The sequence below is a fragment of the Chiloscyllium plagiosum genome, chromosome 5 (genome assembly GCF_004010195.1).
Source record: "Chiloscyllium plagiosum isolate BGI_BamShark_2017 chromosome 5, ASM401019v2, whole genome shotgun sequence".
Lineage (NCBI taxonomy): Eukaryota > Metazoa > Chordata > Chondrichthyes > Orectolobiformes > Hemiscylliidae > Chiloscyllium > Chiloscyllium plagiosum.
Window position 1 is genome coordinate 97,583,214 of NC_057714.1, and position 22,405 is coordinate 97,605,618.

Below are 22,405 nucleotides of genomic sequence, written 5' to 3' on the forward strand. Positions count from 1 at the left end.
GTGTACAGTTCTGGTCGCCACATTACCAAAAGGATGTGGATGCTTTGGAGAGGGTGCAGAGAAGGTTTACGAGTTGCCTGGTATGGAAGGTGCTAGCTATGAAGTGAGGTTGAGTAGGTTAGGTTTATTTTCACTAGAAAAAAAGGAGTTTGAGGGGGGACCTGAATGAGGTTTACAAAAGCATGAAAGGTATAGACAGGGTGGATAGAGACAAACTCTTTCCCAGGGTGAAGGATTCAATAACCAGAGGTCATGCTTTCAAGATGAGAGGTGGAAGGTTTAAGGGGAATACACGCGGCAAGTACTTCACATAGAGGGTGGTGGGCGTTTGGAATGCATTGCCAGCAGAGGTGGTAGAGGCAGGCACGGTAGATTCATTTAAGATGCGTCTGGACAGATGCATGAGTAGGTGGGAGCAGAGGGTTACAAATCCTTAGGAATTGACAGACAGGTTTATACAGTACATTTGGATTGGCTCAAGCTTGAAGGACCGAAGGGCCTGTTCCTGGGCTGTAAACATTCTTTGTTCTTTGTTCAATACAGGAAAGCATACCAAACATTTTCTTCACTATCCTATCTGCAACTCCACTTTCAATGAGCTATGAACCTGCACTCCAAGGTCTCTTTGTTCAGCAACACTCCCGAGGACCTTACCATTAAATGTATAAGTCATGCTAAGAATTGCTTTCCCAAAATATAGCACCTCGCATTTATCAGAATTAAACTCCATCTGCCACTTCTCAGATCATTGGCCCAACTGTTGTAATCTGAGGTAACCTTCTTCGCTATCCACTACACCTTCAATTTTGGTGTCATCTGCAAACTTACCAACTATACCTCTTATGCTCGCATCCAAATCATTTATGTAAATGACAAAAAGTAGAGGACCCAGCACCGATCCTTGTGGCACTCCACTGGTCACAGGCCTCCAGTCTGAAAAACAACCTTCCACCACCACCCTCTGTCTTCTACCTTTGAGCCAGTTCTGTATCCAAATGGCTAGTTCTCCCTGTATTCCGTGAGATCTAACCTTGTTAACCAGTCTCCCATAGGGAACCTTGTCGAACGCCTTACTGAAGTCCATACAGATCACGTCCACCTCTCTGCCTTCATCAATCCTCTTTGTTATTTCTTCAAAAAACTCAATCAAGTTTGTGAGGCATGATTTCCCATGCACAGAGCCATGTTGACTATCCCTAATCACTCCTTGCCTTTTCAAATACATGTACATCCTGACCCTCTGGATTCCCTCCAACAACTTGCCCACCACTGACTGGTAGCTCACTGGTCTATAGTTCCCTGGCCTGTCCTTACCACCCTTCTTAAATAGTGGCACCACGTTAGTCAGCCTCCAGTCTTCTGGCACATCACCTGTGACTATCGATGATACAAATATCTCAGCAAGAGGCCCAGCAATCACTTCTCTAGCTTCCCACAGAGTTCTCGGGTACACCTGATCAGGTCCTGGGGATTTATCCACCTTTATGCACGTCCTTCTCTGTAATATGGACATTTTGCAAGATGTCACCATCTATTTCCCTACAGTCTATGTCTTCCATATCCTTTTCTACAGTAAATACTGATGCAAAATACTCGTTCAGTATCTCCCCCATTTTCAGAGGCTCCACACAAAGGGCCGCCTTGCTGATCTTTGAGGGGCCCTATTCTCTCCCTAGTTACCCTTTTGTTCTTAATATATTTGTAAAAACCCTTTGGGGTCTCCTTAATTCTATTTACCAAAGCTATTTCATGTCCCCTTTTTGCCCTCCTGATTTCCCTCTTAAGTGTACTCCTACTACGTTTATACTCTAAGGGTTCACTCAATCTATTCTGTATATACCTGACATAGCGCAGCAGGTCAGGCAGCATCCAAGGAGCAGGAGAATCGACGTTTCGGGCATAAGCCCTCCTGAAGAAGGGCTCATGCCCGAAACGTCGATTCTCCTGCTCCTTGGATGCTGCCTGACCTGCTGCGCTTTTCCAGCAACACATTTTTCAGCTCTGATCTCCAGCATCAGCAGTCCTTACTTTCTCCTATACCTGACATATGCTTCCTTGTTTTTCTTAAACAAACCCTCAATTTCTTTAGTCAACCAGCATTTCCTATATCTACCAGCCTTACCTCTCAGCCTAACAGGAATATACTTTCTCTGGATTCTCGATATCTCATTTCTGAAGGCTTCCCATTTTCCAGCCGTCCCTTTACCTGCGAACATCTGCCCCCAATCAGCTTTTGAAAGTTCCTGCCTAATACCGTCAAAATTGGCCTTTCTCCAATTTTTAGATCTAGGTAAAAACAATGACTGCAGATGCTGGAAACCAGATTCCGGATCAGTGGTGCTGGAAGAGCACAGCAATTCAGGCAGCATCCGACGTCGGATGCTGCCTGAATTGCTGTGCTCTTCCGGCACCACTGATCCAGAATTTTTAGATTTAATCTATCCTTTTCCATCACTATTTTAAATCTAATAGAATTATGATCGCTGGCCCCAAAGTGCTCCCCCACTGACACCTCAGTCACCTGCCCTGCCTTATTTCCCAAGAGTAGGTCAAGTTTTGCACCTTCTCTAGTAGGTACATCCACATTCTGAATCAGAAAATTTCTTGTCCACACTTAAATTCCTCTCCATCTAAACCCTTAACACTATGGCAGTCCCAGTTGATGTTTGGAAAGTTAAAATCCCCTACCATAACCACCCTATTATTCTTACAGATAGCTGAGATCTCCTTACAAGTTTGTTTCTCAATTTCCTTCTGACTATTAGGGGGGTTTATAATATAATACCAATTTATGCGAATCACATAATTCTCATAGCACAGAGGGAGGCCATTTGGCACATCATCTATGCACCAGCTCTCCAAATTCAACTTGTCATTTCTCTGTCTTCTCCCTGTAAAGTGTGCAATTTATTTCTTTCTTATTTCTCAGTTCCACCCAAATAACTTCCCTGGATGTATTTCCAGGAATATTGTCCCTCAATGTACTGATTCAAATGATTTAACCATTGATAAATGGCACTGTCCCCATCTGGAGGCAGCTGTCAAACTTCCGTATGACAACACAAATAGCTTGCAAACATGAAATGAGGGGCAAGTGATAAATGGACATAGCTTGAAAACAATTTTATTGTAATTGTATTTAAAGTACCCAACCCAACAAAGGGATCCATAGATTTCCAAGAATGAAATGTTGGAAACACAAATGTAACCCAAATCCTTCAATGAATTTCTATTCTATTCAGGGTGAGGATCAGATCAAAATCACATTCATGAGGTGTCTGAAAGGAGTAGATATGGAGAAATTGTTTCCACTTGTGAAAGGAATAAGAATGAGAGGAATTTAAAGTAATTGACAAAAGAAGAAAAACTGGACAAAGGAAAAATTATCTCCCGCAGTGAATGGTTATGGTCTGAAATGCACTGCCTGAGAGTATGATGAAGGCAAATTCAAATGGGGCATTCAAATGGGCATTAGACTATTATAAGCAAAAAAATAAATTGCACACTTTACAGGGAGAAGACAGAGCAATGACACAAGTTGAATTTGGAGAGCTGGTGCATAGATGATGTGCCAAATGGCCTCCCTCTGTGCTATGAGAATTATGTGATTCACATAAACCTTTACTGTTTCTAAACCAGAATTATGACATTTCATAATTATGGTAATGTGTTGCTCTGGGGGGAAAAAAAGTAGACACAGTTAAGTTAATTAAGGAAAGCCAGCACGGATTTGAAAAGGCAGATTGTGTTTGATTAATCCAATTGAATAATGAGCAAACAGAAGGTTGATGAAAGGAAAACAATAGATGTTGTCTAAATGTATCTTAGAGTACATAAGACATTATTTGAAAAAATGCAATAAAAGGCTGACGAACAAAATTAAGGCTCAAAGTAAAGAAGGATTAGTGCCCATAAAACAAAATTGGCTTGAGGACAGGATAAAAGACAGTCATAGTAAATGGGTGTTTTTCAGAATGGAGTTCAGTGGACAGCTGTGTTCCTAAGACTCAGTTCTAAAACCACAGCCTTTTTGATCTGCAGACATGAGGTTCACATTTAGCTGCAGTGGCTGACGGATTTTGAATTAATAAAAGAAAGTAGGGAAGTGAAAGCATGTCATGAAACCTTAATCAATTGCTGTAAAAGCCCATCTGGTTTCCTCAGTTCCTGTAGGGGAAGAACTCTGGCTTCCTTACCTGGTCTGACCTACATGTCACTCCATGCGGATGGCTTATAATTGTCTATTGAAATGATCTAGCAAGCCACTTAGTTCAAGGCCAAAAACGCTGGCCATGCCAGCAATGCTGGCCCCCCCATGAAAAAAGTATTAAAATGCATCAATTATGAATACAAAGTAAAATTTCTAAATTTGCCAATGACATGAAATGTGAAAGAATCAATGAGGATGATGTCAATTGACAAGAACATGACATGAATAGACCAATAGAATGATAGATTAAATTTAACATACACAAGTGTGCTATGATGCCAGAAGAGAAAGAAAATAATATCACCTGAATGTAGAAATAAGGTCTCAACATTGTGAAAGATGTTCAGGAACAGAGGAATTTGGTATTCTTGTGTATTATTTTTTAAAAGTAGCAGTTCATATTGAGAGGATATTACGCAAAGTAAAACAGATCTTGGGCTTCATATACACCTATTGAGTACAAATGCAGGGAAATTACGCTGAACCTTAATAAAGATCTGGCTAGTTCAATACAGGGCTAGTTCATTCAATTCTGTTGACCACACTTTAGGAAGTCTGTGAAGGTCCTTGAGGGTTTAAAAAGAGATTAATCAAAATGGTTCCAAGGATAAGGAAATTTAATAGAGGTGAGAATGGAAAAATTGAGATTGTTCTCCTTCGAGCAAAGGAAGTTGAGGGGAGGTCAGATAGAGGTATCAAAGATTAAAATGAATTCAGTGAAGCAGACAAAGAAAAGCTGTTCGCATTAGCTAATGGAACAAGGACTTGGGGAAATAAAATTTAAGTTTTACATTCGAGATAAAGAAGGTGAGGAAGAACCTTTTTACCTGGAACATGCTGCCAGTAAGGCTATGGAAATGAAAAGGATTATTTATCTCAAAAGGAAAGGTGGATAAGCACTCAACGGAAATAAATTTGCAAGGCTACAGGAATAAAATGGGTAAATCGGACTGACTAACTTGCTCCTCAGAAAGCTAACATTGACTTGGGTTGAATAGTCTTTTTCTGTGTGTAATGACTGTTGTATGGCTTTACTTCCACTTCAAACAGTTGATTTTCGCTAATTACCAAGACATACGTTTCTTTCTAATCACCAAATTCTTAATCAATTTACTTGCGTCATGCTTTGCAATAAATTTGAGAATTATGGTTGAATGAAATATTTAGATTTAATCTGAGGTAACCTTCTTCGCTGTCCATTACACCTCCAATTTTAGTGTCAGCTGCAAACTTACTCACTATACCTCTTATGTTCACATCCAAATCATTCATATAAATGAAAATGATTATCAAAACTAACTTTGTAACTGTCTATGTGCAATGTTCCATTGACATTCTCAATCATTGATTATCAGTCATACTCCAATGTTATTTATTGAAATCATAGAACAGTGTAAAAAGGATACGGGTCCACCACTTTGTTAATAAAATTACACATGCTGACTGTGATCATCCAATTAGTCATTCACTGGCCATCAAAACTTTAAAAACATAAATCAATAAATTTATTTTCAACATTTTTAATACAAAATTACAGGAAAATTACTTACAAGAAGTGTAAACTTGATAGTTGTGAAAAGGCGCCAGGACCCAAAACTAATATATTATTATTGCTCAGATCCCTGGTGCAAAACATAAACAGAATACATTCTTCAATACATAAAATATGCAGAATATATGATTGCTTAATAAAAATTCACAATCTCATTCTCAGCTGTATTGTGGGGGAAAGAACACTAGAAAGTGGAAAATACTTTAAAAATAGAAAATACTTTAACATGTAGTTAATGTAGTTAGCTTGATAATATATGAAATGTTAATTGTTAACCTTTGGTCCATTTATAAATATTGTTCGATTATTTATTTCTTTATTTCTATTTTTGAAGCGTTTTGCTTTATCCCATCAACATATGTTAGATAACAAAAATATAAAACTTAGGCTAATTGTGCTCTTGTTTCAAATTGTACGTTCACATAGATAATTTCAGGTGTGAAGCACATGTTAATATATTAGAACATATAACTAATGAAATGAGTCACCTAAAATGGTTCTGATAAAGTGCAACCAGACACAAAACCTTAAGTCTGCTTTCTCCCCACAGACTGCTGAGTTTCGTTGGCAATTTCTGTTTTTGTTTCACCTAAAATGTAGGCCTGGATTAATGCAGTGCTCCAGATAATAATTTGAAACCCATGATAAGCAAACGATGTACAAAATTAAATCCCAATGTAGGTCTCATAGTGGAATGAGTACAGAATGTAGAATTATAACATCTACATAATTTCTGCTTCCTAAACCTATCTTTACACATATTATGTATAAGACTTGCTATTTTCTTTGCTGCAGCAAAAGCCCAAGACAAAACATGTCTCAATATATCTGCATTCTCTTTTACTTTTGCTGATTTTATTTTTGTCAATTTTATTCCCATGGATCCTCAAAAGGTATCAATTCCATATTTCAAGTATGTGGCCAGTATTTATCTACAAGTGTAGTAACAAGAAATGAGAAGCTATATAACAGCAGGGCAAGCAGAGATTAGCTGATTTTGTTTTTAATCCTACACATTTTTTAGCATGTATTGATGGCTAGCAGTAAACCAGGATGCCCGACTAAATTTCCCCTTAACAGAGCAAATTGAACATAGGACAAGAAGTGCTTAGTTTATCTGTATGCACCACGTTATTTTTGAAAGCTTGTTTTTGCACTTCACAGACTTATGGAATGCATACATGATGCGCATGTATATTGACCAGAAATAACTAATTGAATGGTTTATACTCTTTGATTTTATCCTGTCAACCAATGACAATATAAAACGATTATAAAATTTTTAAAAGTGTAATATGGGTATAGTAGTGTAATGGTTATATTATTGGTTTGAATATTGATAATCTGGAGGCATGGACTAACAATTCAGAGAATTGAGTTTAAATCCCACTGTGACACTTCATGAATTTGAATCCAGTTTAAAATAAATTAAACAAATATGAACTGAAAATCTAGTTTTAATACTAGTCACCATGAAGTTTGTCATAAAATTTCAAGCAATTTACTAATGTCCTTTAGGGAAGGAAATCTGAAATCCTTACCTGATTTGGCCAGTACTTGAATCGAGACCCATTGCTATGTGTTCGACACTAAACTGCCCTTTGCAGTGGCCTAGCAAGCCACTCAGTTATATCAAACGACTACAAAAAGTATAATAAAACTAAAATCAATTAACCACCCAGTTTCAACTAGGCATTAGATTCAGAGAGAACAAAGGCATACACAGCCCTGTTGGCCCTGCAAAGACTTCTCACTAACAGCTCAGGATCTGTATCAATTTAGAAAAGCTATCCCACAGATTACTTAAGGAACAGCTTGATATAGTAATATTTACAGAAACAGACCGATCAGGAAATGACCATTCCCAACCAAATCAGGATCAATCACACAAGCCTCAAACCCAACCCGTGATATTTAAGGGCATTGGCATTACCAATGACATTCTGGGATTAACCATGGGTTAGAAACTTAAGTTAACGATCACATAAAACTGAGGCTGCAAGAGCATGTCAGATCCTGCAGGAAATTACTAATTTTTTAGTTCCACAAATCTGTTCACCACTGTTATGGATAGTAGAGAATGACAACCTGAACCCCTTTATTTGCTCCGCTTTCTGTTTGTAAACAGACCACTTTTGTAGAATTTCTCAAAACCCTGCTGTGTAAAATCAAATCTAAAATGACATTGAGCAGACTCTCTTACATTTATTCTCACCATTTACCATTTACTCTCACATCCACTCTAAGTGTGATTTTATGCAAATTGATAGACTAAAAACCATACATTTAAAGAAAGCAGGCTCATATTATCAATATCAAACCAATGTTTTTCCTGTCAATGTACTTGTACAGAAAATCGGCGCTGTTGATTTCATCACTGCATTACTGCATGTTAGGAGCTCAAATGCACTTGGTCTTTATTACAACTTGTAAGGTGGCTGCCCAGATGGACTGTGCCTCAAGACTCATACGACTATGGCAAGCTTGAAATAGGACAGTCCGGTATTGAAAATGTGTTGCAGGAAAAGCGCAGCAGGTCAGGCAGCATCCAAGGAACAGGAGAATCGATGTTTCGGGCATAAGCCCTTCTTCAGTCCGGTATTGCACTACAATACAAGCATCCAGCTTAACATACAAAAAATACATTAGCACGCATTTACACTGAGCTACCCACCAAGCAAACAACTGTTCTCAAGCATTAGCAAAACCATTTGTTTTCATCAGTTTCTTTTAATGCATGACACTCATGTGGGCTATTGGCTTTTTCTCCAATGTCTGTTGGTTGGAACATTCTGCTCTCTGGTTCTGTTTCAGAATCATCTTAACCAACTCGGCTGATTTAGGACACTGCCTGAGACATCTCTTTCCTTTAGTGGTATTAGCTGCATTCAGCAAAGCAATCACATGAACTGCAGCGGTTCAAGAAGCAGCTCACCACCACCCTTCCAATATCAAATGGGGAGGGGCGATAAATGCTGGCCTGTCATGTTCTGTGAATTAATTTTTTAAAAACTCTTAATATTTTTGAAATTAGCACTGTGTTTGCTTTATGATTCTGCAGTGAAACTCTTTCCATCTCCTGATAGTTGTTTGACTGTATCAACCATGATTGCTTGCGAAGCACTGCAAATCTTTTCCTCTATGTTCCTAGTCTAAGCTTTCAATTTGTTTCTGAGATAAATGGCTTCAGCTTCATGTCCAGAGCCTGGCATTCCAAATTTTCAGTCCCCATTGCATTGGGCTCTCAGGCAAATTTGTCCTCTTGCTGTGAGCATTGTTCCATCACAGACTGTCAATTTAGAGAGTTGATTCTCTTCATAGTTATGCTATCACAGTAGATTTCTTTTGCCTCAGAATATTCTACCTTAGATGAGATAATAAGTCAGGTGTCAAGTTCACTGGATTCTGCAAGTTGTGTTAATGAAATGACGTTTATCAGCAGGCTGTTTTTTCACCTTGAACTCTGACATTGAACACTAATTGTTCATGCTATCTTCAATGGGGCTACAAAGCATGCTTTTGAAGCTTAAAAAATGTCTTCAGTCCATATTTTCTATTCTTCGGAGAGATTTAGGGTGCTCAACAGTGATATAAGTGTAGCTACAAGCAACAACTATAAAATGCTAATTAAACCCATTATAATCCTGTTGCTTTCAAACTGCTAGTGGAAAGACTGACAGTTCTAGTTTCACAATGCTTTCAGTTCAACTGGCAGCAGGAAAGAAAAACTTTTGTTTCTCTCCCAGTGCTTTCTGCTGTGGCCTTATAGTGGCTTTCAGCAGCTCTGAAATTCCTGCATTCCTCTTTTAATAGCCACACTTTTATACAGCTTTTCAACTCTAATTCTTAGCTTCACTGTGAGACCAAGTTACAAATTCAAACAAATTCTTTGCTGCTTGGACTTAGACTTCATTACAATTGATTGCGAATATGTATGCCTCATGGCAAAGGTTACATGACTACACCAAGCCAGGAAGCACATTCATGCAGAATTGCATTTCATCCAACTTAAACATACTTGAATCTGAAGTTATAACCAGACCCAGAAGTAGTGTCTCCACTGTTTCTGCCTGTGTCAACACTCCATTCATTTTTCTTCTCCCTTCTCCCCTCACCGCCATGTTTATTCTCTGTTCTCTATTCAATCACCAGCCTTAGTGTGTACAAGATGCATTTCAGCTCCTGTAGCTAAATTTTGTACTGTTATATGTTTAATGTCTATACATAGAGTCATACAGCACGGAAACACCATCGATCCAAACAGTCCATGCCAAACATAATCTCAAACTAAACTAGCCCCACGTGCCTGTCCCTGGCCCATGTCCCTCCAAACCTTTCCTATTCATGTACCAATCCAAATGTCTTTTAAATGTTTTAATTGTACCCAATTCCACCACTTCTTCAGGAAGTTCATGCTGCATGCGAACCACCCTCTGTAAAGATTTGTCTCTCATGTCTGTTTTAAATCTCACTCCTTCCACCTTAATGTGCCCTCTCATCTTGAAATCCTCCATCCTATGGAAAAGACAACTACCATTAACTCTATCTATACCTCTCAATATTTTATAGACTTCTGTCAGGTTGCCTCTCAACCTCCTTTGCTCCAGTGAAGAAAGTCCCACTGTTTCTTTATAACTCAAACCTTCCATGGTGAGCAACATCCTGGTACATCTCTTCTGAACCCTCTCCAGCTTGATAATATCCCTCCTATAATTGGGCAACCAGAACTGGACCCAGTATTTCAGAAGAGGCCTCACTAATGTACAACTTCAATATGACTTCCCAACTCTTATCCTCAAAGGACTGAGCAATAAAGGCAAGCGTGGCAAGTGCCTTTTTTACCACCCTGTCTATATGTGACACAAACTTCGAAGAATTATGTACGTGTATCCCTAGGTACCTTTATTCTACCACCTGCACAAGGCCCGACCACTAATTGTATAAGCCCTACCCCTGTTTGTTGTAACAAAATGCAATACCCCTCATTTATCCAGCTTGAACTCTATCTGCCATTTTTCAACGTCTACTATACCACCAATTTTGGTGTCGCCCACAAACTTACTACCCATGTTCTCATCCAAGTCATTTGTATAAAAGACAAACAAAAGACCCAGAACCGATCCCTGTGGAACACTGCTAGTGACAGGCCTCCAATCCAAAAAGCAACCCTCCATCACCATTCTGTCTCCTGTCTGTATCTAATTGGCAAGCTCACTCTGAAGAGAAAGTGAGGTCTGCAGATGCTGGAGATCAGAGCTGGAAATGTGTTGCTGGAAAAGCGCAACAGGTCAGACAGCATCCAGGGAACAGGAGAATACAACATCTACTGCTCTGCCATCAATCTTTTTGGTAACTTCTTCAAAAAACACAAGTTTGAGAGGCATGATTTTCCTCGCACAAAAACCATGCTGACTATCCCTAATCAATTTTTGCCTCTCTAAAACGTCCATAAATCCTATCTTTTATAATCACCTCCAACAACTTATCCACAGCCAAATTCAGACTCACAGGCTATAGTTCCCCAATTTCTCCATACAACCTTTCTTAAGCAAAGGCACATTAGCCACCCTCAAGTCATCAGACACCTCACCCATAGTTAAATCTTAAATAATAGAGTATATATGCAGATTAGTTGCCTTAGCAGTGCTGATTTTGAAAGTGAACAATTGTCATGCTATCTCACAAGTTGTTCATGCAAAGTTTCTGGTGGGATGCATTGCATGTGCAGTAAGTATGCCAATCCCAATTATATTCCGCATCCAACGCATCATCCTTAAATACTTTCACCAACTCCAACTAGACCCCACCTCCAAGAACATCTTCCCCTCCCCACCCCTCTCTGCCTTCTGCAAGGATTGTTCCCTTCGTCGATCCTTGGCCTGTGCCACTCTCCCCACAAACTTCCCGAACTCCCAGGTACTTTCCCCATAACCATAAAGGATGCAAAACCTGCCACCACACCAACTCCCCTTACCTCCATCCAGGGCCCCAAACAGTCCTTTCAGGTGAGGCAGAGGTTCGCATTCCTCTCCTCCAACCAAGTTTACTATATCCAGTGTTCCCTATGTGATCGTCTCTACACCAGGGAGACCAAATGTAAACTAAGGAACATTTCGCAGAGCATTTCAGCCGGGCCTGCAGGGACTGACCTGACCTCCCTATCACTACTCATTTTAATTCCCCTTCCCACTCCCTTTCCAACATGAACATCCTTGGCCTCTTCGATTATCACAGCAAATTGGAGGAACAACACCTCATCTTCCACCTGGGCAGCCTACAGCCCAGAGGACTCAAATTGAGTTCTCCAATTTCAAACAACCTCCCTTCCCATCATCAGACTCCCTTCCCAGCCCCTCCCCTCCCTTCTATTCCTCTCATCGATGCTTCCTTCTAGCCACTGTGAGGTTCATTCCTCCCATCGACCAACTAGGTCGTATCCTCTACCTGTCTTCACCTATCCCTATATCATCACCCTGCAAACCCCAATACCCCCTTTATCTGCAGCTCACCTGTCACCCACCCAGAGTCCTGAAGAAGGGTTACATCTGAAACATTGCCTTCTCCACATTCTGATACTGCCTGGCTTACTGTATTCCTCTAGCTTCCTGCGTGTCTACCTTGTATCCAGCATCTACAGTTTTTTTTAAATCAACCTCTATTCTAATTATACTGGTAGCAAACTTCGCCTAACAGGAAACAGTGCAGTTGTCAGTTCACTTGAAAATCAAACTTCAGATGATTGAACTTAGCAGTTCGAGAACTCCTTCAGAATTGATGATAAAACAGCAAGATGAGATGGACGTTTCTGACAAGGTGACTATCTTGAAGGATCAGATGCTTTTCCTACTGAATTCAAAATCCTTCAGAAGCAAGCTACAAGGTTCTAACGTTCAGGTTACTATAGCTGTTAGTCTGGAGTCTTTGTTTACTTGGGTATTGGTATCATTCAGATTAATTTAAAAGGACTCATTCAAATTTTGCCTGTGTTTGGCCCATCTTTTCTATTCAATCTAAATGTCTTTTAAATGTTGCAATTGTACTTCCTCTGGCAGCATGTTCCATATACACACCAACTGTGTGGAAAAGTTGCCCCAGGTTCCTTTTAGATCTTCTCCCGTGGGTGGCATGGTGGCACAGTGGTTAGCACTGCTGCCTCACAACAGTGGTTAGCACTGCTGCCTCACAGTGCCAGAGACCTGGGTTCAATTCCTGCCTCAGGCGACGGACTGTGTGGAGTTTGCACATTCTCTCCGTGTCTGAGTGGGTTTCCTCTGGATACTCCGGTTTCCTCCCACCTGTCTAAAAATGTGCGGGTTAGGTGAATTGGCTATGCGAAATTGTCCATAGTGTTAGGCAAAGGGGTAAATGTAGGGGAATGGGTCCGGGTGGGTTGCGCTTCAGCAGGTCAGTGTGGACTTGTTGGGTCGGAGGGCCTGTTTCCACACTAAGTAATCTAAATCTAATCTAACCTTAAAGCTATGCCCTCTAGTTTTGGACTCCCCACTCTCGCGCGAGACCTTGGCTATTCACCTTATCTATGCCTTCATGATTTTACAAAACTCTAAGATCATCCCTCAACCTCCTATACTCCAGGGAAAAAGAAATTCCAGCCAAGCTTATAACCCAAACCCTCCAGTCTCAGTAATATCATTGTAAATCTTTTCTGCACCCTCCCTAGTGTAATAACATCCTTCCAATAGCAGTGTGCCCAAATTTTTACTACTCAAAATGTGGCCTTACCAATGTCTTGCACAGCAATAACATGATGGCCCATCTGCTGCACTCAATGCTCTGAACAATGAAGGCATGTTTGCCATATGCCTTCTTCACCACCCTGTCTACCTGTGGCACCACTTTCAAGGAACTATGTACCTGCACCCCTAGATCTTTGTTTGACAATACCCCCCAGGGTCCTACCATTAACTGTACAAGTCAGAGTCAAAGACCCATAGAAATATACAGCATGGAAACAGACCCTATGGTCCAACTCGTCCATGACAATCAGATATCCCAACCCAATCTAGTCCCACCTGCCAGCACCCGGCCATTATCCACCCATAGAAATATACAGCATGGAAACAGACCCTATGGTCCAACTCGTCCATGACGATCAGATATCCCAACCCAATCTAGTCCCACCTGCCAGCACCCGGCCATTATCACTCCAAACCCTTCCTATTCATATACCCATCCAGATGATTTTTGAATGTTGCAATTGTACTAGCCTCCATCACTTCCTCTGGCAGCTCATTCCATATACGTACCAGCCTCTGCATGAAAACATTGCCTCTTAGGTCCCTTTTATATATCTTTCCCCTCTCACCCTAAACCTATGCCTTCTAGTTCTGGACTCCCATCCCAGGGAAGAGACTTTATCTATTTATCCCATCCATGCCCCTCATGATTTTATAAACCTCTATAAAAGGTAACCCCTCCACCGCATACGCTGCAGGGAAAACAGCCCCAGCCTATTCAACCTCTCCCTAGACCTCAATCCTCCAACCCTGACAACATCCTTGTAAATCTTTTCTGAACCCTTTCAAGATTCACAACATTTTTCCGATAAGAAGGAGACCAGAATTGCACGCAATATTCCAAAAGTGGCCAAACCAATGTCCTGTACAGCCGCAACATGACCTCCCAACTCCTGTACTCAATATTCTGACCAATAAAGGAAAGCATACCAAACGCCTTCTTCACTATCCTATCTACCTGCAACTCCACTTTCAAGGAGCTATGAACCTGCGCTCCAAGGTCTCTTTATTCAGCAACACTCACGAGGACCTTACCCTTAACTGTGTAAGTCCTGCTAAGATTCGCTTTCCCAAAATGCAGCACCTCACATTTATCTAAATTAAACTCCATCTGCCACTCCTCAGCCCATTGGCCATCTGATCAAGATCCCGTTGGTAACCTGCTTTGCTGTCCACTACACCTCCAATTTTGGTGTCATCTGCAAACCTACTCACTATACTTCTTATGCTCACATCCAAATCATTTATATAAATGATGAAAAGTAGTGGACCCAGCACTGATCCTAGTGGCACTGGTCACAGACCTCCAGTCTGAAAAACAACCCACCACCACCACCCTCGGTATTCTGTCTTTGAGCCACTTCTGTATCCATATGTTAGTTCTCCTTGTAGTACATGAGATCTAACCTTGCTAACCAGTCTCCCATAGGGAACCTTGTCAAACGCCTTACTGAAGTCCATACAGATCACATTCACCACTCTGCCCTCATCAATCCTCTTTGTTACTTCTTCAAAAAACTCAATCAAGTTTGTGAGGCATGATTTCCCAAAGCATTACAAAAAGCAATGTCCAAATACATGTACATCCTGTCCATCAGGATTCCCTCCAACAACTTGCCCATCACCGACGTCAGGCTCACTGGTCTATAGTTCCCTGGTTTGTCCTTGCCACCCTTCTTATACAGTGGCACCACATTAGTCAACCTCCAGTCTTCCGACACCTCATTTGTGACTATCGATAATAAAAATATCTCAGCAAGAGGCCCAGCAATCACTTCCCTAGCTTCCCAAACAGTTCTAGGGTACATCTGATCAGGTCCTGGGGATTTATCCACTTTTATGTGTTTCAAGACATCCAACACTTCCTCCTCTGTAATATGGACAGTTTTCAAGATGTCACCATCTATTTCCCTACATTGTATATCTTCCATATCCTCTTCCACAGTAAACACGGATGTAAAATACTCGTTTAGTATCTCCCTCATCTCCTGTTGCTCCACACAAAGGCCGCCTTGCTGATCTTTGAGGGGCCCTATTCTCTCCCAAGTTCCCCTTTTGTTCTTGATGTATTTGTAAAAACCCTTTGGATTCTCTTTAATTCTATTTGCCAACGCTATCTCATGTCCCCTTTTTGCCCTCCTGACTTCCCTCTTAAGTATATTCCTACTGCGTTTATACTCCAAGGATTCACTCGATCTATCCTGTCTATAGCTGACATATGCTTCTTTCTTTTTCTTAACCAAACCCTCAATTTCTTTAGTCATCCCACATTCCCTACACGTACCAGCCTTTCCTTTCACCCTAACAGGAATATACTTTCTCTGGATTCTCGTTACCTCATTTCTGAAGGTTTCCCAGATTTCCCAATTTAGACCTGATCTATCTTTTTCCATCACTATTTTAAAACTAATAGACTGGTGGTTGCTGGCCCCAAAGTGCTCCCCCACTGACACCTCAATCACCTGCCCTGCCTTATTTCCCAAGAATAGTTCAAGTTTTGCACCTTCTCTAGTAGGTACATCCAAATCAGAAAATTTTCTTGTACACACTTAAATTCCTCTCCAACTAAACCCTTAATACTATGGCAGTCCCAGTCTATGTTTGGAAAATTAAAATCCCCTACCATAATCACCCTATTATTCTTACAGATAGCTGAGATCTCCTTACAAGTTTGTTTCTCAATTTCTCTAACTATTAGGGGGGCCTATAATACAATCCCAATAAGGTGATCATCCCTTTCTTATTTCTGGGTTCAATCTAAATAACTTCCCTGGATGTATTTCCGGAAATATCCTCTCTCAGTACAGCTGTAATGCTATCCCTTATCAAAAATGCCACTCCCGCCCCCCCTTGCCTCTCTTTCTGTCCTTCCTGTCGCATTTGTATCCTGGAACATTAAGCTGCCAGTCCTGACCATCCCTGAGCCACATTTCTGTAATTGCTGTGATATCCCAGTCCCATGTTTCTAAGTACACCTTGAGATCATCTGCCTTCCCTGTTAGGCCTCTTGAAATAAATGCAGTTTAATTTATCAGTCCAAGCTTGTTTTCTGCTTTGTCCCTGCCTGCCCTGACTGTTTGACTCACTTCTGTTCTCAACTGTACTAGTCTCAGGTTGATCTCTTTCCTCAGTATCTCCCTGGGTCCCATCACCCCAATCTTACAAGTTTAAATCCTCCTGAGCAGATCTAGCAAATCACCCTGCCAGTATTAGTCCCCTTCCAATTCAGGTGCAATCTTCTTATACTGGTCACTTCTACCCCAGAAAAGATTCCAATGACCCAAAAATGTGAATCCTTCTCTCATACACCAGCTCTTCAGCCACTCATTCATCTGCTCTATCCTCCTATTTCTACCCTCACTAGCTCACAGCACCTGGAAGACTCCAGATAACACTGCTCTCAAAGATCTCCAAGTCTGGCATTTGTTTGTCTTATCAAAATCCAAGATCATGCATTTATCTGAATTAAACTCCATTTGATATTCCTTGGCTTACTGGTCCAGTTGATTAAGATCCTATTGTACACTTACATATCTTCTTCGCTGTCCACTATACATAGAACATAGAACATAGAACATAGAACATAGAAGAATACAGCGCAGTACAGGAACATAGAACATAGAACTTTTAGTGTCATCTGCAAACTTACTCACCAGGCATTCTAAATGCTCATCCAAATTGTTTATGTAAATGATGAACAATAGTGGACCCTGCAAGTAGCAGCACACCAGTGGTTACCGGCCTCCAGTTTGAACTACAACCCTCTATCACCGCCCTCTGTTTCTCGAAAATATGCTTGAATCAGAGAATTTGTAAAGTTGTTTGAAGAATGACACATTGAAAAATCAGGAGAGTCAGAGGGAAACTTTTAACAATTTCTTTCACAAAGAATCAATGGACATTCAAATCATGGCTTGAGAAAGCCTAATAACATAATTAATAAACCATTTGTACACTGGGCAAAGACCAACAGGCCACCAGTTCAAATCCAAACTCAGAGTCATATAGTATGGAAGATGCTCTTAGGCTCATCAAATCTACATTAAATCTATATTAGTTCCACCTTCCAGCACTAGGCCCATAGCCTTGAATGTTGTGATATTTCAAGTGCTCATCCAAGTACTTTTTAAAGATTATGAGGTTACTATCTCAACTACCCTCCCAGGCAGTGCATTCCAGACTCCACCAATCCCTGAGTGAGAAAGGTTTTCCTCAACTTTCATCCAAACTTCCTGCCTTTTACCTTAAAATTATGACATTAGAATAAATGATACAAATATATAAATCATACAGTTTACATCCCAGTTACGCCAACTGAGCAATTGACAATAGCTATCTGTACATAATGTTCCAAAATTTCATAAAGTGAGTACATTTAGAAAATGTATCAAAACAATTTGATGTTTCTATTTATTAATGTTTTTTGCAAATATTCAGTCAATAACCTGCTATCGTTTCTTTTTTAAAATTTTCTCCCCTTGAGCAAAGTAAGATCTTTACTTTCATCTCCAAATCATTAAATCGGTCTTTGGGGATCAAAACTTCCAATGATTTGACCAGTAACGGTCAAGAATGTTTGACCTCTCCAACTGATTGAAAAGAAAATGGCAATTTTAACAAATTAATTGACAAATCAAAAGCAAAGGTCTATTTGGTTAAAATAATTGCAACAATTGTGATTGATTAAAGTTTTAAATGACATTTAGCTCCCAGTTTTGCAGTTGATATTTCTTGCTTTTACCAGTTCCACATTAAATTTTTTCTAGGTACAAATGCTCCTTTGTCCCAATGCTCTCATTTACACCAATCATTTTCCTTTCCCTGAAGTTAAATGGAACTGCTTAACCTTTCTGCACTACTTCCTGATCTCCTGTTCTGTGAATCCACTTTACTTCTCTGTAAATTAAGTATTGATATTTCTTAAGGAATGCAATATCAAAATGAGAAGGAATTTAAAAGATTTCTGCAAGCAAGTGGTTACATCTGTTAGCTTAATGTAAATTCTGATGTACAACTTCTAAATCTACCAAACATTAAATTATAACAACTAATTGATATTTTAATTAATGATTCAAATCTCCTAACTTCATCTTTCAATCTCTCGATTTGGGAAGTGCAATTACTGGATTGAAAAATAATGCATATTTCTCCAATATTTCAATACAGTTGGAGAATAAAGACACTGGCGGCTAAAGGCCAGTCAGTTTAATGTCAATTGTGGGGAAATTACTCGAATTTAAGGGTGTATGGGTTGAGTGCTAATCACATGAGTACATATTAGCTGATCAAAGACAGCAAGCAAGGATTTTTTAAAATTAAATTGTAATTGACTCATCCAGTTGAACTTTTGAGGTCAGTAATAAGATTGACAAAGGAATGTCAAATGTTGTTAGCCAAATGGACTTTGAGAAAACAACATTGTTTTTAACCAGTAATCTTTTGAAATAAAACCTGAGTGCATGAAAGAGTTGGGAGTAGCTTTGTGACAAGATACAAATTTGTTGAAAGGTGGGAGGTAAAAAGAGAGGGATGAAAGTAGGGACTGAAAGATAGGATGGGACAAGTGATATTTCTAGGTCTCTGCATTTCATGATATTTACTCAAGAATTGGATGAAAAAGAACAGTATTATACATGGAGTCACACAGCATGGAAACAGACCCAGAAGTCCAACGAGAGCACGCTGACGATGTTCCCAACTAAATTAGTCCTACCAGCCTGTACCTGGCCCATATCCATCCAAGCCTTTCCTTTTCATGTACTTATCCAAATTTTTTTTAAACATCATAGCTGCACTTGCATCCACCTCTTTCTCTGGCAGTTCAGTCCAAACATGAACCACTCTATGTCAAAACGTTGCCCCTCAGGTCCTTTCTAAATCTTTCTCTTCTCAACATAAAAATATGTCCCCCAGTTTTGAACTCCCCTACCCTAGGGAAAAGATCCTTGCTATTCACCTTATCTAATAAGGTCACCCCTCAACCTCCTACTCTCCAGTGAAAAAGTCCCAGACTATGTTTATATCTCAAACCCTCCATACAAGGCAACATCCTGGTACATCTTTTCTGAACCCTCTCTAGTTTAATAATAGTCTCCTATAACAGGCAACCAGACCTGGACAGTACTCCAGAAGAGGCCTGTACAACCTCAACATAACGTCCAAACGCCTACACTCAAAGGTGAGAGCAATAAAGGCAAGCATGCTAAATGCCTTCTTAATCACCCTGTCTATCAGTGACAGAAACTTTCAAGAATTATGCACCTGAATCCCTCAGTCTCTTTTCTACATCACTACCCAGGGCTCTACCACTAATTCCTGTACTTGTTTGTAAGCAATACCTTACATTTATCCAAATTAAACTCCATCTGCCACTCCTCAGCTATTGACCCAGCCGATCAAAATCCCGTTGTAATCTTAGATAACCTTCTTCACCATACACTATACTACCAATTTTGGTATCATCAGCAAACTTACGTACCATGCCTTCTTTATGTGAGCAGAAGAGGTACAATTAGTAAGTTTGCAGATGACACCAAAATTGGAGGTGTAGTGGACAGCAAAGAGGGTTACCTCAGATTACAACAGGAACTGGACCAGATGGGCTAATGGGCTGAGAAGTAGTAGACGGAGTTTAGTTCAGATAAATGCGAGGTGCTACATTTTGGGAAAGCAAACCTTTGCAGGACTTACACACTTAAGTGTTACACACTAGGGAGTGTTGCTGAACAAAGACCTTGGAGTGCAGCTTCAGAGCTCCTTGAAAGTGGAATCGCAGGTAGATAGGATCATGAAGAAGGTGTCTGGTATGCTTTCTTTTATTGGTCAGAGTATTGAGTACAGGAGTTGGAAGGTCATGTTGTGGCTGTACAGGACATTGGTTAGACCACTGTTGGAATATTGCTTGCAATTCTGGTCTCCTTCCTATCAGAAAGATGTTGTGAAACTTAAAAGGGTTCAGAAAAGATTTATAAGAATGTTGTCAGGGTTGGAGGATTTGAGCGAAAGGGAGAGGCTGAACAGGCTGGGACTGTTTTCCCTGGAGCATCGGAGGCTGAAGGGTGACCTTATAGAGGTTTACAAAATTATGAGGGGCATGGATAGGGTAAATAGACAAAGTCTTTTACCTGGGGTGGGGGAGTCCAGAACTAGAGGGCATAGATTTCGGGTGAGAGGGGAAAGATATAAAAGAGACAAAGGAGCAACGTTTTCACACAGAGGGTGGTACGTGTATGGAATGAGCTGCCAGAGGAAGTAGTGGAGGCTGGTATAATTGCAACATTTAAGAGGCATTTGGATGGGTATATGAATAGGAAGGGTTTGGAGGGATATGGGCCGAGTGCTGGCAGGTGAGACTAGACTGGGTTGGGATATCTGGTTGGCACGGACAGGTTGGACCGAAGGGTCTGTTTTCGTGCTGTACATCTTTATGACTCTATGACAAGCAAAAGTGAACCCAGTACCAATTCCATCTCCTGAGGTTCAACACAAAGACAACCTTGTTGATCTTTAAGGGGTCCTACTCTTTCTCATTGCTCTCTAGCTGTATCTTTTTGGATTACCTTTAACATTATCTGCCCAGGCTATCACATATCCCCTCTTTGCCTTCCAGATCTCCTTCGTAAGAATGCCCCTACACACTTTAGAATCAAGATATAGTTGTCTATATCTAATATATGATTCTTTTTTATTCTAGACTAGAACTTCAATATTTTTATTCATCCATTACTCCCTTACAAGCTTTGCCTTTCACCCTAACAGGAAGTAATGTTTCGGAATGCTCATTTTCATACTTTTGAAGATCTCCCACTTGTCAGTCATCCCTCTACCTGCAAACAGTCTACTCCAACCAACTTTTGAAAGTTCTTGTTTCATACCCTTAAAATTTGCCTTATTTCAGTTAAGAATTTAGAAACTAAGAACTGTAGAACAATGAAGAAATTTGGAGGAAAATGAGAAAAGTTTACGAATTATCTAATGAAAACAGACAGCAAAAATATGTCATCAAGACCAATGGTATGCTGACCCAGTCCTGCTAAAGTATAGAAGGGAGGAAGTTTTGGTTTGGTTGTATAGAGACTTCATCAGAACAGTTGGAGTACAGTATTACCTTGGGGGTGCACCGTATCTCAGAGTGATACTTAGATTTACAGGATTACATTATTTAAATATATAATGTTGGAAAAAATATATAACATTATGGAGGATAGAGCACATAAATTTGGTTTTTAATTCCCTTGAGTACAGAAGAATGAATGTTGATTAAACAGTTTGAAATGTGGAAAGAATTTCATAGAATGGATGTGACTGAACAAATTTATTGAGTGGGAGAATTAAGAACGTTAATGCTAGGTCACTTAACTGGGATATTAGGATGTACATTTTCACCCGAAATATTGGAGAAACTTGAATTCTTTCCAGCAAAAGTCTATGGATGCTGAGACATTTAGACCTTTTAAGATTGAGGTCTCTGAATTATTGTTGGCCCAGGTATCAAAGGACATGTGTCTATGACAAGTAAGTGGAGATTTAACTCTGAATACTGTAATACTTCCTAAAGCTTAGATTAGTCACTCCAGTTGCTATGTTCCACATGTAAATAGCAAAGCATCAGCCAAATGCTACCAGATTTTATTGCTGGCTGTAAAGAACAAACAGCATGAAGTCTGACCCAACCATCTCATACAGAGATCCAAGTATTTATTTTGAGAAAACTTACAAAACACACATTCCATTACAACAAAACCATATCTCCCAGAAGAATAAAATCAAGCATATATGGTCTCACAGTCAATGAAGTATTGACATTTTCTCAAATCTCACAAGGCCCATGCAAGCAAATAGAATATTTCATTTGGGAGATAAGAAAAAAAAAATAGACAACAATTATTA

At 40.0% G+C, this 22,405-nt stretch overlaps 1 protein-coding gene across 6 annotated transcripts in view; it reads right to left on the reverse strand.

Moving 5' to 3' along the window:
• LOC122550094 (leucine-rich repeat-containing protein 37B-like) overlaps positions 1-22,405 on the reverse strand; it is a 156,854-nt gene that overhangs the window by 38,429 nt on the left and 96,020 nt on the right. For all 6 annotated transcript variants that reach the window (XM_043690668.1, XM_043690665.1, XM_043690663.1 and 3 more), the window contains one exon: positions 5,761-5,832. In XM_043690668.1, coding sequence (XP_043546603.1) covers positions 5,761-5,832 — 72 coding nt within the window. The remainder of the gene's footprint in view (positions 1-5,760; positions 5,833-22,405) is intronic.